The sequence below is a fragment of the Suncus etruscus genome, chromosome 1 (genome assembly GCF_024139225.1).
Source record: "Suncus etruscus isolate mSunEtr1 chromosome 1, mSunEtr1.pri.cur, whole genome shotgun sequence".
Lineage (NCBI taxonomy): Eukaryota > Metazoa > Chordata > Mammalia > Eulipotyphla > Soricidae > Suncus > Suncus etruscus.
Genome location: NC_064848.1, coordinates 1,366,935 through 1,383,010, shown reverse-complemented (window position 1 = coordinate 1,383,010; position 16,076 = coordinate 1,366,935). Strand labels below are relative to the sequence as shown.

Genomic DNA, 16,076 nt, shown 5'->3' with positions numbered 1-16,076 from the left:
AAAAGTACAGAACACTTCATGAATTTGTGTCTTCTTTGCGCACGGGTTATGCTAATTTTCTCCATATAGTTCCAATTTTAGTATATGTGCTGCCAAAGCTCGCACAAATTGTTTTTCTTTAAGGGTCACACCTGGTGGTGGTGATGGCTTTTCTCCTGGCAGACTACAGGGACCAACTACATTGCAAGATAAGCACCTTAATTCCTGTACTCTCTCCAGTTCTATATAAAATACTTAGTTATCTATTTATTTTGCAATGCTGGGGACTTAACTAGAACCTCCCACAAAATCAAGGGCTATGAACACTTTGCTGTCCTATGTATTGAACTCAGGTTCAATCCCCAGCATTCAAGTCCCACCAGAAATAATTCCTGAGTGCAGTCAAGAGTTAACCCCCTGGGGGCCGGAGAGATAGCATGGAGGTAAGGCATTTTTGCCTTTCATGCAGAAGGATAGTGGTTTGAATCCCGGCATCCCATATGGTCCTGTGCCTGGCAGGGGCGATTTCTGAGCAAAGCCAGGAGAAACCCCTGAGCGCTGCTGGGTGAGACACAAAACAAAACAAGTTAACCCCTGAGCATGGCTGGGGGTGGCCCCCAAACTGACACTGACTGCCACTTCAAGGAATTGTTTTCAGCTGAAAGTAGACTTTTGGACAAAATCTTTTGGTTTATAGGCAACATGAGGCTGTGCTCAGGGCACCCTCAATGGGTTCGGGGGAGAGGGGAGAATATGTGTTGTGGAAAACCCAGGTTGGTCTCATGCAGGGCAGTCCAACTTTTGTACTCTCTCCAGTCCCCAGTAACTAGTCTTTTTTGATGCCTGTTTCAAGACAAATCCTTCAAAATCATAAAATTTTAACTTTGGTTAAACTGCTATTCCTTCTAAGTATTTACAAAACCTCAGAGAAGCAGAGCTGTGCATTGGCATGCCTATTGCTTCTTTTGGGTCGTTTCTTCCTTTTATTCCACATCAAGGTTACAAACAACTTGTTGCTAAATATATTTATTGTTCACTACAAGACTCAGCCATAAAAAAGAACCTGAATTATTCACCTCAGCTAATGTATGAAAGAAATGGCCCTGTAACTTTCCTTTACAAAGTAAAGCCTGTTATATGAATATTAACTTGAAAATCTGTCCAATCCTCAGGACAATTTTGTTCGCATTTTAGTTTTTAAAACCCTTTCCAGGTGCTGGAGAAATAGCATAGTGTTAGGGCATTTGCCTTGCATGCAGTTGATCCAAGATGGACAGTGGTTTGAATCCTGGCATTCCATATGGTTGCCCAGCCTGCCAGGAGCGATTTATGAGTGCAGAGCCAGGAGTGATCCCTGAGTGCCACAGGCTGTGACCCAAAACAAGCAAAAAATCCTTTTCCAGGGCTAGATGTTTTCCTTGGACACAGCTAACGTTACCAAGTTCAATCTCTGAGCACCACCAGGTGTGGCCCAACAGAAATAAACATTGTAAAATCCCTTTACTCTACCATAAAGTCAATATTAATATCAAGAGAAAGAAAATGTACAAAATGCTTTCCTTCCTTCTCTACTACACTGTATGAGCATATTGAAGGACCTGAACTACAATAACAAGCAATTAATTACAAGTATTACCTACTTGGTGATGGGTATCACTGTCAGCCAACAGAAAAAATGGTTAAAAAGAAATGATTAAATACTAATATTCATAGGTCTATAACCACCAAAGTCTTAGATTAACTTTAGGAACTAAAAATCAAGAGGTAAGTAATAACAACAAAAAAGAAGAGTAAGAATGTTAATAGAAGGGCCTGAGAGCAAGAGTACAAAAAGATTTAAGATGTTTGCCTTGATCCCTGGTCCTGTGTTTCCCCCAAGGACCACTAATGTGGCCTATCACCCTACCCCAATCCAAAAAAGAAAACTGTTAATACATTTGGCTTTATTTGCCCAGGTCTTCTATTGTGCTTTCAGAGTAACTGATGGCCCGGAGAGATAGCACAGTGGTGTTTGCCTTGTAAGCAGCCGTCCCATGACCAAAGGTGGTTGGTTCAAATCCTGGTGTCCCATATGGTCCCCCGTGCCTGACAGGAGCTATTCCTGAGCAGATAGCCAGGAGTAACCCCTGAGCACAGCCAGGTGTGCCCCCCCCCCAAAAAAAAAAGTTAAATCCAGAATAACTGATGGAAGTGCTGTATATTAGTTTACTGTATATGGGAGAATATGCTAATAGGAGTCCTGGGCAGAAATGACTTGTATGCAAGACTGATGATCATTTCTGTCTTCAGTCAGTCTCGGCCAGTTCCAGCCCTACACCAAGACCCTAGAGACCCAAGAGCCTCCTGTGTGACACTAACCCACCATCAGATCCACTTACAGCAGCAACAAGGCCAAGAAAGGGGAACTGGGAGACAATGATGTGCATTTCCTCTCCTGTTGCATTGGCCAGAACAGTGACACTTGCTCGGGGGACTGAGGACTGTGGTCTTGGTTTTGTCCCATGTAAAGGGGCAAGTATGCTGGTGCTCACCACACATCTCATTGGCATTAACTAGGAATTTGAAACTTGGCAACAGGCTGGGATTTACAGCTGACAAAAGACCAACTATTCTGAGTTTTCTAAAGGTTCCTTAACTTTACTTCCCCAAAAACAATCAAATGAAGAACTGTGTCCCCTGTAAGTTTCCAAGATGCGTTTTATTGGTATGTAAAACCAGAACATGTCAACTGGTCTGCCAGCTCACTCTACTGAAAAGTCTGTGGGGAATAGTATTTTTCTCAGGCAATTTAAGGAAAAGGTTTTTTTCCTTATAAAGTAATAACTGATTAGTGTTGGCAGTCATTTGACTAAGCAACCTTAGAGTACTAAAACAAAAATAGTTCTTTAATGTTTTACCAAATGAGTAGAAAGTCAGTAATAACTGTTAAGCTTCAGGAAAAAATTGGCAAAGTTGCAAAACAGAGCAAAGATTTCTCAGCCACCTATTTGTCTCTCCATCCTGAAGGGAGAAAAGTCATAATTGTTTACAGATCTCCCGACAGTCAGAGGTAGTCTCGGAATAGCTGGTCTTCAGTCCACTGCTGAGTCTGCTCAAGCCTGTGTGTTCCGCATTAGCTACATGATCCGGTACCATTGGGCCACTTGGGACAAGGACTCGCTCTAGGTCTGTATCATGTAGAGAGTCATTCTTCATCTAATATATTAAAAAGTGACCCCAACACAAATCTTTAGAGGGTCAGAGCTATGAAACAGATAAAGTATAAAGCTATTTTTATTTAAATACACATTTCCCCCATTTCCATTTTCTAGAAAAGGCAGAGCCGCAGCTTTGTACGTTGTCAAAGCCACGTGGCTGGGGGGGGGGCTTCATTTGGATACCCCTAGATGAATGAGAGCCATTATTGTGGTATAGCTATGAAACAGGTCCTTATCCTTCACTTCGCTTTTCTTCAATGTAAAGTTCCCAGTGACTATGCGATCACATCCAATTTCTCCATTTCCAAAGAAGCCTAACAGTGGCACATTCGGAAAAAACTTCCTAAAGGCGTCAGCCTCCACGTTGCTCTTGTCCCTGTAATACTGAGAGCCCCGGCCCACGCATGCGATCATGAAGCCGATGGTGTTCTGCTCTGGAATGTTGGCTGCTTTGAGCCGCTGCATGGCTGCCTCCACCGTCTTCTGGCTGTTGACATCCTCGTTGAGCAGCACGGTGGCGCTTTGGATTTGGTGTCCACTAAATGACAGTCCAACCACACCAGTGGCATCAATATCCAGAGGTCTCCTGGAAAAGGGTGGGAGGAGAAATTTTGGTCTAGGCCTTGCACTTGAGCTGAATTCAGTGTTATCTCAAGAACAGGTAGGTACAGCCTTAGCACTGAACCACTGGCCTGGCGGCCTGAGTGGGCCCAAGAGTCCCGGCTCCCCTGAACATTGCTTCGGAGGCCTTAAAGAAAATAAAATCACAAGGGGCTGGAGCAATAGCACAGTGGTAAGGCTTTTGCCTTGCACACAGCCGACCCAGGACGGAAATGGGTTTGATCCCCAGCATCCGATATGGGTCCCTGATCAATTTCTGAGCGCAGAGCAGGAGTAACCCGAGTGCCACCTGATTAGCCCCCAAAAGAAAAGAAAATTCAGTCATCAAGAACCTGTAACTCCAGAAATTTTAGCTTTCTCTGTGGCCATATAAAAAAATAGTTGCCAGAACAAGAACACAGCAAATAGGGTGTTTGCCTTACACAATCCCTGGTCCTCCAAGTGCCAAGAATAATTTCTAACACAGAGCCAGGAGTAAATCCTAAGCATTGCCCCCCTGCAGAAAAAAATTGGGGCCAGAACAAAAGATAGTACAGCAGATAGGGCGCTTGATTTGTGTGTGACCAACCTGGGTTTCATCGTTGGTATCTCAGATGGTTCCCCAAACCTACCTGGAGTGATTCCTGAGCATTGATTGATGGGTAACCCCTGAGCACCGCCAGGTGTACCCCAAAACTAAACAAACAAAAAGTTGTTTTTGGGATCCTAGAATTCAGAATTACATGATGGTTAAAGCCATATTTTCTTGGGGTGTGGCCCCCCAAAAGCCAAAAAACAAAAAACCAAACATCAATAACAAAACCCCCACATTTTCTTGTTTCTTGTATTAACCTTTTATTTGGAGGACACACTCAATGGTACTCAGGGCTTACTCCTGGCAAGGCTTAGGGGACATATGTGGTGCCAAGGATCTAACCTGGCTGCATACAAGGTTCATGCTCTACCCGTTATACTACATTAATCTAGCCCTGTGTTTTTCTTTTGTTGTTGTTGTTGTTTTTTTATTAAGGAATGTTTCATCTTGGGGCCGGAGAGACAGCCTGGAGGTAAGGTGTCTGCCTTCTAGGCAGAAGGACGGATGTTTGAATCCCATACGGTCCCCCATGCCTGCCAGGGGCGATTTCTGAGCATAGAGCCAGGTGTAACCCCTGAACGCTCCCGAGTGTGACTCAAAAACCAAAAAAAAAAAAAAGTTTCATCTTACTCAAGAAAATATAAAGGGTCAACAAATTAAAAAAAAATGTAATATAGTGCCATGGTATTTTTAACTTACTAGTCCAGGTTATCAAAAATAATAAAAACCAGGACCTGAGTAGGTAAGGCACTTGCCAGGAGTAAGCCCTGAGTACCACTGGGTGTGCCCCTCCCCCAGGGGTGCCCTAAACACAGCTCCAATGAATACCCTTAAAAAAAAAAAAAAGTAGGGGCTGGGCGGTGGCGCTGGAGGTAAGGTGCCTGCGCTAGCCTAGGACGGATCACGGTTCGATCCCCCGGCGTCCCATATGGTCCCCCAAGAAGCCAGGAGCAACTTCTGAGCGCATAGCCAGGAGTAACCCCTGAGCGTCACAGGGTGTGGCCCAAAAACCAAAAAAAAAAAAAAAAAAAAGTAGGTTCCGGAGAGATAGCACAGCGGTGTTTGCCTTGCAAGCAGCCAATCCAGGACTAAAGGTGGTTGGTTCGAATCCCTGTGTCCCATATGGTCCCCTGTGCCTGCCAGGAGCTATTTCTGAGCAGACAGCCAGGAGTAACCCCTGAGCACCGCTGGGTGTGACCCAAAAAACTGAGAAAAAAAAAGTAGCTTCCATTTCTATCAAGTTGACAACCTATATATTCTGGAGTAGGCATGATTATAAAATAAGAAACAAAGTCACTAAAAATAGGACTTTTGGGGGCCAAAGCAATAGCACAGCGACAGAGCTTTCTATGTGACCAACCTTGCACTTAACCTTGTACACGGTCCACCCAGACTAAACCCAGGTTCGATTCCTGGCATCCCATATGGTCCCCTGAGCATGCCAGGAGCGATTTCTGAGCACAGAGCCAGGAGTGACCCCTGAACACCACGGGGTGTGGCCCCAAAACCAAATAAATAAATAAATAAATAAAAGGACTTTCAGCAGATAACATGTATGACCAGAGCATCTTCTGCCATCCTCTCCCACTCCCTGAGGGAGCACAGTTCCTCTGTGGCGGAGAAGTGTCCAGAGCTTGTGCTGCCAATCTCTTACCTTAAACAAAAAAAAGTGCAGGGAGTGGGGGAGGCAAATATGAACCCCACTAAGAGGAAGCATTGATTTACTCAGTTATGCCTTTTACCTAGAGGCACTTCAGGAAGACCATACTAAATGAAAGCATCATATAGGAGCAATGACTTGGGAGATGTCCTGGCCACTTTTCAGATGTTTACCAGCAGTCAAGTTGACATGCTAACTCCTCGGGTTGGCTGAGCATGCACTAATTGCAATACTAAAAACGTGTTTGGTAGTGAGACACCACTACCAAATCTGTATATGATCTGAAGGCAAGAAAAGAAATAAAAAGGGTACACTGAGGGGATCCAAGAGGGGAACTAAGAAAAATACTACCAATATTATGTGTTTCATGCATGAAACTCAATGTTTGAGACCCTATTACCCGAAATGAAATGTGTTAGACATTTTCTTCCTCGATGGGAATCTAGGAAGCTCAGCTTAGCTCTCCCTGCTATTCAGAGACCACTGGAGATTCACAATGCTCGTCTCTAATAGCCTGTCTCCATGTGGCCACTTCAGGTTCTGAACTCTGAGTAAATAAGCCTGAAACAAATACTAGTGTTTGTAGACAACATCAATGAGGGGCGGGAGAGAAGGGGATCTCCTTATTTTCCTTTTTTTAATTATGTAAATATTTTTTGTTTGTTTTTGGGTCATGCCTGGCTGTGCTCAGGGGTTACTCCTGACTCTCTCTGTCTTCAGAAATCATCCCTGCAGGCTCAGGGGACCATATGGGATGCCAGGATTTGAACCACTGTCCATCCTGGATCGGCTGCATGCAAGGCAAACACCCTACCACTGTTATGCAAGTATTTTTTGAAATTTATACTGATGCTCTTATTTTACCTACTTAATTATCTCAAAGTCAAAAAACTACACTTTCAAACAAAATTTAAAGTGGTGGTGGTGGTTCAGAGAGCATATATGGACCCTGGGTTTGGGCCCCACACCTCAAAAGACAAAATGGGGAAAACAGTCAAACACAGGATATATAAATTTTCTAACATTTTGGTTTTCTAGGACACACCTACCTCTACTCAGTGTTGACTCCTGTTGGGGCTGGGGACCATATGGGATACCAGGGTCAACCACGTAAAAGGCAAGAGCTTTACCTACTGTATCTGCTCCAGCCCGCAGGGTATGAAAGATGTACAACCTTTTGAGTTTATACACACACACACACACACACACATATAGGGGCCGGAGAGATAGCACACACACATACACACACACACACACACACACACACACACACACACACACACACACACACACGCGCGCACGCGCGCGCACACACACGGGCTGGACACGTGTGCGCGCGCCAGAGAGATAGCATAGCAGTAGGGCGTTTGCCTTGCCTGCAGCCGATCCTGAATAGATGGTGGTTCAAATCCTAGCATCCCATATGGTCCCTCATGTCTGCCAGGAGCGATTTTTGAGTGTAGAGCCAGGAGTAACTCCCGAGGGCCGCTCCCCCCCAAAAAAGATCAAATACAAAATTTTCAAAAACAAGCACTACAGAAGACCAGTAGGCCAGTAAGATAGTCCCCAGAAGAAAGGTCTTGTGGCTTCAGATATGAAGATGTGTTCCAGACGGGCAGCAGGTCCACTCAAGAATATGCTGAAGCACAGAGCACATCAGGGGCTCCATCAGGGGCTTCAAGTAGTCTTGCCAGAAGACTAGAGTTTAACTCCCAGCTCAGAGGAGGTATTAGAGGGCACATAGAACATAGAGCTCTCAAAGCAGATGTTGACCTTTTCTCAAAAAAATGGTCCAACTGAACCCTTAGATAAAATTCATTGTTCAAGGTATTCAGGGGGTGGAGCGATAGCACAGTAGGTAGGGTGTTTGCCTCACATGCGGCTAACCAGGATTCAACCCCTGGCGCTTCGGATGGTCCCCTGAGCACTGTCAGAAATGACCTAAGTGCAGAGTCAGAAGTAAACCCTGAGTACCGTGGGTGGAACCAGAAAAAAATTCATGATTCATCTGTAGGCTATGTATGTAAATGGGAAGAACCACTAGCTTGGAAACAAGCTTTTAGGGACAGCGAAGGACCACAGAAGCTCTGAAGAGGCTGAAAGCATGCAACCTACCGTTCAGAGGTCAGAGACACCAAGTTATCCACCTGGCCTCCAAACAAGACCACGTTCATTTCACTGAAGGTGCTGATCACTCGTTGCAAGTAACTGCTCGCTCCCACCGTGCAGCAGTTGTAACCAAATACAAGGACCGCGCGCAGCTCAGGGTTGTCCAGAAGACCTGTGGAGAAAGGGGCAAACAGCGATGACGACCAGGCCCTAATACAATGTTACGCAGCTTATAAAATGGAAATGGCACGATACTGTCAGTCGTTTCACTTCTGAATCAAATATAATGAGGTGCGTAAGCTGTACTCTTAGGACTCTTAGGTACCTTACTGCTACTCAAATTTTTTCATACGGCTGTTTCCTCACTAAATGCTTTAAGAACAAAAGTTCTTTAGCTCTGCTAGTTCAATTAAAGAAACAGACTTGTATTGGGTAGGCAACCTTTGAAACAAGCTGTCCCCATACATTTCTGTGTAGTATTTCTTGGGTGAAAACAGGCCCCACGAGTGGAAGTTTGTGAAGCCTGGGCAAGACAGCAAGCACATCAGGCCAGCAGGCAAGGATACTACACATCCCTGGGCTCACATCCCCTGCTGCCACAAGTCTACATAGGTCTGACTCCTTCGGTCCAACAGCGCCATTTCAGGAAGCCAACCTATAGATCACAGGTATTAAGAGGGAAGGCCCAGGTGCAGGACAGTGGGAGAAACCTGTGTGTGGCCAAGATCAAAGGATCAGAGAAATTCCAAAATTAAGTCCCACATTAATATCAATAGGCAAGCAGTGTGTGCGCGCGTGCATATGTGTGCATGTGTCTCAACTGGCAAAGATAAATCCACCTGAAACTTCAGGCATCAGCCAAGAGCCCTTCCTCAAAGGGCACCAAGCCTAAGGCTCATAGGGCCGGCCTGCTCTCAAGAAACATAAAAGGTGGAAGTAGAGCAACCACAGCCTGTCTCAATGGCAGCACAGCCCTGCCACTCCCTCCCACATGACCTACCTGGAACAGGGCATCCCCCATGCCAGTGCTTGTTCTACACCCCACCCACCACTTTTTTTTTTTAATTTTTATTTAAACACCATGATTACAAACATGATTGTAGTTGGGTATTAGTCACAAACAGAACATCCCTCCTTCACCAGTGTAACATTTCCCCCTCCCCCTTCCTATCCCCTGCCTGTATTCAAGACAGGCATTCTACTACAATTATTTGTTTTTAAGTTCAGTAAACTGTTTTTTTTCTTAAAAAATAAGTGTTAAAAGAAACTACAACAGTAAAGGTGTGACAGTGGCAACTTGCATTATTTGCATAGGCTCAGAAAAATATTGGGAAAATTGGAAAAAGAATCCTTGGCCTGATTACAAGAAGGCCTCACCTCAGAAGTTTATTGGCCTAAGACCAACTCTGGGCTGCAGGCAGACCAGTCTGTCCAACCCGAGTCATTCTCCGTGGTCCCAGTGGAACTTTTGCACACTTTAGCTGCTGTTGGTATCAGGTTCCTATATTTAAAGATTCTGGATTCTATGCATTTCTTTCATCGCAGTCAGGTGATGTGGGGCATCCTCTAGTTTCAGCACACCATTAGATGCGGAGCAATCTGCTCTGCAAGCAGGTTGCTGCTGAGTCAACTGGGTGTTGAAAGCACTCTTTGGAGTAAGTCAATGCCAGAACAGTGGTAGGTCTTCCCTGGTAGAGGTTTGCATCCTGGTAATGTTATAGACAATTGTGGCTGTTCCCATAGATGGTATCCATGGTTCAGGGGTGTATGGACAATGTCCAAATCATTATGCCAATGTTCAGGGTATAAGGCCTAACTGCATTGCCAAATTTGTTTTCCCATCTCTATTAGATAAGAACTTGTTTGCATATGTATTATTTTCCCATTTTAATGTGCCTATGCAAAAGAGGAACAATGCCACAAGATATTGTTGGTGCATCTGGGGGCCGATGGAACAAGTCCAACATTCCCCGTAACTTGGTTCAAACATGAATTCTACAGAGATACTTTTCTACCAATATTGCTTATAAAACAGATCTCAAAGGGGAAAAAGCAAACAAACAAATAAAAAAAAAGTGGCAAAATTGTCACTATGTAAGAGGATTAGTCTGCTTCATAGAGAGCGAAGAGCGCATGGAGCCATGTCATCCCCCTGCTGAAGCTTCCGACTCCCCGAGAGGTGTTTGCTTCCTAATTGCTGGAAGCCGGAAGTTCACCAGCCCCCTCCCCGCCCCTGCAGGAATGGGGAAGCCTGGAGTCTCCTTTAAACTGCTCCTCCCTGGAACCCACTTGTTGGGACCCTGAGCAGTGGCCAGGGGTAACCCTGGGGACCAGGAGGAAGGAGAGAAGCTGTGGGGGGCAGCTGAGGCTGCATCTTCCCCTAAGCTTGGAGCCACATCGTGTTGCCTGCTGAAGTTTCCGACTCCCGTCAGGCATTTGCTTCCTAACTGCTGGAAGCTGGAAGTTCACCAGTCCCCTCCCCGCCCCCTGCAGGAACAGGGAAGCCTGGGGTCTCCTTTAAACTGCTCCTCGCTGGAACCCACTTGCTGGGACCCTGAGCAGGCGGCCAGGGGTAAGCCTGGGGACTGGCACACACCACATTTTTTAAGGAGTTGCATAAGCCCATCTCAGTGTGTATACTCATTGTCTTCTGTCCAAACAGTCACAAATGTGCCCTTTGCTGTGACACCAATTCTCATTCCCACTGGGCTCAGGAATATTCTGAGTAATGGAGGCTTATCCCCATAGGCTGGGTCAAAGGTCACCACAAAGCATGTTTTATTCCAATAGTCTTAAGTATAAGGAGCTAAACCACGATCAGATCACCTGCAGTGTAGATAAAAACCCTTACCACTGATCTCACTGGTTTACTATGACTGCTGTAACAGTTCTGCTCAAAGCTTGGACATTCCACCAACCCTTCACCCTTCAGTGTCACCTTACTCTTTATGTTCCCTGTCTCATTCATCCTGAAGAGTCAGAGCAACAGCACAGCGGGTACAGTTGCACATGGCTGACCCAGGTTTAATCCCCAGCATCCCGTATGGTCCTGAGGCTGCCAGGAGTGATGCCTGAGCCCAGAGCCAGGAGTAACCCCTGAGCACCACCAGATGTGGCCTCAAAACCAAAATGAATGAATGAATAATTCACATTTCAACAACATGTAATCTTGACTGATTCTTTTATTTTTTTGTTTTGTTTTTTTGTTTTTTATTTTTGGGTCACACCCGGCAGTGCTCAGGGGTTATTCCTGGCTCATTGCTCAGAAATCGACCCTGGCAGGCACAGGCATATGGGATGCTGGGATTCAAACCACTGACCTTCTGCATGAAAGGCAAACGCCTTACCTCCATGCGATCTTGACTGATTCTTTTAAATGTACAAAATCAATCTGCAAGATGAGCACTAAATAGTAAATACCAGGAACTTACCTACTTCTGCGAATTGATGCCTTTCTAATATTAATTTCCTTGGATCCTTAATAAAATGAAAGGGCCGTATTTTCACTCCTTCAATTTGAGGAAATAATAGAGCAAATCCAGATTCTCCAATTTCTATTTCCTGAGGTCGATTGCTACCTGATCCCATTGGAGTCACTAGAGAAAAAAAGTTAAAAGCTTTAAGAACATATTCAATAAAAACTGGTGAAACCAAATGGTGGCTCTAAATTAGCTATCCTCGGGGCTGGAGTGGTGGTGCAAGTGGTAGGGCATTTGCCTTGCATGCGGCTAACTTAGGATGGACTGTGGTTCGATCCCCCGCATCTCATATGGTCCCCCAAGCCAGGGGCAATTTCTGAGCACATCGCCAGGAGTAACTACTGAGTGTCACCTGGTGTGCCCCCCCCCAAAAAAAAATTAGCTATCGTCAATTGGCTAGAAAATTAATGATGATAAATCAGTTTTGCTTTTGTTGAGGTATTTTTTTGAGGGAGATATTGGGGGAATCCACACACAGCAATGCTCTACTCCTGGCTCTGCACTTGGTGTCATGATGTCTACAACTTCTTTTAAAATGGTTCCAAAATAATGTAAATGCGGAATAGCAAATGCTGCAAATTCTTTCAACTGGTGAACCTACATAAAGGTATAGGGAGGAGCTGGAGCAGGTAGGACATTTGCCTTGCATGCAACCAACCCGGATTTGATACCCAGCATCCCATATAGTCCCTGAGCACACCAGGAGTTATTCCTGAGCACAGGCCCAGGAGCAACCTCTGAGGACCACCCGGTCTAGCCCAAAACAAACAACAAACAAAAGAATATGAGTACATATTATACTGTTCTGATATTCTTTCCGTTTTTGGCAAGGCTTGAATTTTTCTAACTATAGAGTTGTGGAACAATAAGTATCACAACAACTTTAAAAGATTTATCATGGGGGCGGGGCGGAGCAATAGCACAGTGAGTAGGGTGCCAGCCTTGCACAGGTCAATCCCTCGCATGGTATGGTCCCTTGAACCTCACTAGGAGTGATCTGAAGAAGTCTCAGGGCACTATTGAGTGTGAACCCAAACCAAAAAACCAGCAAGAATAGGTTTATCATGGGTTTGGAAAATACTCCAAAAGCTAGAATACATTCCTGGCATAGCTCACTCCTGGTGCTACCTGTTCTCAGAGCACCAGCACCATGTTACGAGGGCCTTCATGTAGAACTGCCAACCCTGCAGTACCAGCCAAACACAGCTGGGAGTGGCCCCAGGCCATTAAACACTTCTGAAGGAGCAGAGAAAATACAGAAAAACAAGCTATCTGAGGCCCGGAGGGAGAGCGTTCAGAGCTGTAGGATGACAGGTTCCCAGTGTCCAACATGCGCCTGGCATCATGTGGGCAGTTCCGAACCTGGAAGCTCGGCCATCTGTCATTCCCAGTACTATAAAGCAGTGTCTGGTCACACACCTGAGGCCAGCTTTGGGCAAGCACCACAGAACGTGTCAGCACTCCTTCCTGCTACAGAGCAACCTGCAAACACTACAGCAAAACCAAGAGCACCACAGCCAAGAGTGTGTAAAACTCCTAACTCCACAATGACAAGGTCCACAAAGAAGGGAAGGGGTCTCGAGAAGGTAAGGGAATAAAGATATACTTCAATTTTTTTGAATTTTATTCAAAAATATTTTTGACTATCCACAGAAACACAAAAATAGGTTTAGTAAAAAATTTCCAATAGAAAACAAAAGGGAGGGGCCAGAGCAACAATACAGCATGGAGGGAGCTTGACTTGCATGCTGCTGACCCAGGCTCACTCTTCATCCAGCATCGCCAGGAATAATTTCTGAGTGCAGAGCCAGGTGTAACCCCTGATCATTGCCAGGTGTGACCCAAAAAACAAACCAGCCAATAAAACCCAGAAAATAAAATGGAAAAATCCAATCTTACAATGGTATTTAGATTACAACTCAGATGTATAAAATCAAACACAGCCATTAATGACAGCCAGAACATAGTCCTACCATATGGTCCCCCACGCCAGGAGCGATTTCTGAGTGCCATAGCGAGGGTGCCATAGACAGGAGTAACCCCTGAATGTCACTGGGTGTGGTCCAAAAACCAAAAAGAAAATTTTTTTTTTTTACTGGAAGCAGTACAGCTCTCAAAACTTGGACTTCATGCTGCAAACTTCAAACATCAGTTGATTAAAGCAGAGAGAAGGATGTTTCCAAGAAAGGTTCACTGAGTTTTTCACCCCGTTCCCACCCCCACCCAGACACATCATTGTCTGGGATGATCAGCTCCCTAACTAGAAGCTGAGCCCAAACTTTGTCCTCTATGAATGACTGCTCCTGAAATGTCATATATTGTGTTTGACTTAGAAAGTTAAAGGAATAAGCACAATAACCTAAGCATTGTTAGTGTAAAGCAAATATGAATAATTATTGCACATAAGATGGTCAGAGATACATAAGCAGAGCTGGGGAAACGGCTCAAAGGGTTAGAGCTCATGATTCTGCAATTGGCAATCCCAGGTTCAATCCTCAGCACTGCAAGGTCCCCTAAGAACTGTGCTGGGGTAACCTCCACCCCGCCAAAACAATACCTCTTTTTATGTACTTTGTTGTTTTGTTTTTTGGGGGGTGGCCACACCTGGCAATTCTCAGGGGACCAAATGGGATGCTGAAGACTAAACCTGGGTGAGCCACATGCAAGGCAAATGTCCTTCCTACCTGCTTTGACCTTATTTTTATTTTATTTATTACAAGTAATTCACCCATCTCTAAGATTCCAAGTAATTCAAGGCAGAAAAGCATCATGTTGGTTTTTACTCTCACCTACAATTCCTGGGGTCACAATTCCGAGGACTTGGCATTGTTTCGGGAAAAGTTTTTCAAGGGCAAATGCCTTTTCCATAGTTGTACTTTTCTTTGCTGAAATAATATAGTAGCAAAATCATTCAATGTCATCCATTTATCCATCATTAAAAGTCACCCATGCTCCAAATTTACTGTGGAAAAAAGTATGTACTGAATAAAGTTTAAGTCGTTTTACTGAAGAGCACTTATAAACTATGACAGAAACAAATGTTCTCCCATCTGGGTCCTGCTTTGCAACTGAAATTCCAAATCTGATCTCTAAAATCACCACTTTGCAATTCTACTTGCTTCAAATGCTGCTTTTGTCCCTGCTAAATGTATTCGCAGAACTAATTTATTGCAAACAGACTATACTGTATCTACCCTCATTTTTTTTTTTTTTTTTTTTTTTTTTTTGGATTTTGCCAGCACTAAGCGGATCGAACCCAGGTCTATCCTGGGTTGGCTGCAGGCGTGCCGGACAAACTCCCTGCTGCTGCTGTGCTGCCTACACTGAACCTTCTTGACCAGTATACTGATGTGGCTTTGGTCTTGATTTTGATTTTTCCGGGCCACATGCAAAAGTAAGTGCTCAGACCTTGCTCATGGTTCAGGGATCACATGGAAAGTGCTTAAGGGACCATAGGTAATACCAGACATCAAACTCGGGTTCAGCATGTGCAAGATGAGTGTCTTACCATATCTCTCTGGCCAGTATTAAAACTTTTTGACTCTGTAAATAGTCAAGTCTAATGATGCTAATCTATGAACCCTGTCTAACTTCCAGCCTGGGACATTTAATTTGTCTCTTCTCCAAGCCAGAATATATCTACAGGCAAAGGATATGAACTCCCACCACCCAAACAATGAAAGCCACATATCAGATTGTAATAATTCTATAAGAATAGTGATAATGTCCAGTGGCCAGAGAAAGCTAGCACAGGGAGCAGGAACTTGTCTCACAACTGGGTTCAATCTTCGGTACCCGAGGAGTGATCCCTGAATGCAGAGCCAGGAGTAAGCCCTGAACACAGCCAGATGTAACAGACAAAACATAATAATGACAATAACAATAATTCCAGCAACAAGATGGGGAGCAAAGACACTCCCATCTGTCTAAAGAATTTCTTTCAATTTACTACAGATTAGAAATTAATTACTGAAGGCTCGTCAGTAACCATCTATTCATAATCACTCTGTGGAGCTAACCAAGAGCCTCAGGTCAGTAAATTCTCAGGATTAGGATAGAATTGAAATCCTCACAAAGGAGGTGCAAGAGAAATAGCACAGGGATAAAGGCCTTAAAGGTACCCGAAATCCCCCTCAACACAACGCCCCACATCACTTGCCCCTGAAAACCACGAGATGTGGCCCTTGGATCATTGGGCAACCCTGGCGGTCCCTATCCCTGCAGGACCAGAGAAACATCACACTAAGGCTAAAGTACTGACCTGTCAGCTCAGGGCCCGGAACCACAGAGGCATCCCCCAGAAAAACAGAAGGCACAGGAGATTTTTTTTTTTCCAATTCTTTCTGTATTTACCTCTTTTGTGGCCTCGACATTCTTCCTGACTAATGAAGGTCTCTGAGTCTGCCATGTAAAGAACTGTCCGAGGTAAGATACGAACATTCTGCAGAGGGAAAAAC

General features: G+C 44.7%; 1 protein-coding gene and 1 pseudogene across 1 annotated transcript; both read right to left on the bottom strand.

Annotated features, from left to right (window-relative positions):
* Window positions 1–101, bottom strand: LOC126029247 (uncharacterized; annotated as a pseudogene).
* A 2,557-nt stretch (window positions 102–2,658) lies between these two features.
* Window positions 2,659–16,060, bottom strand: FBXO22 (F-box protein 22). The gene is made up of 5 exons (XM_049778334.1): window positions 15,973–16,060; window positions 14,409–14,504; window positions 11,572–11,736; window positions 8,147–8,312; window positions 2,659–3,762 (listed from the first exon to the last, which is right to left on the bottom strand). The coding sequence occupies exons 1-5, from the start codon at window positions 16,025–16,027 to the stop codon at window positions 3,348–3,350; spliced, it is 897 nt and encodes a 298-aa protein (XP_049634291.1). The 5' UTR covers window positions 16,028–16,060; the 3' UTR covers window positions 2,659–3,347.
* Window positions 16,061–16,076: the final 16 nt, after the last annotated feature.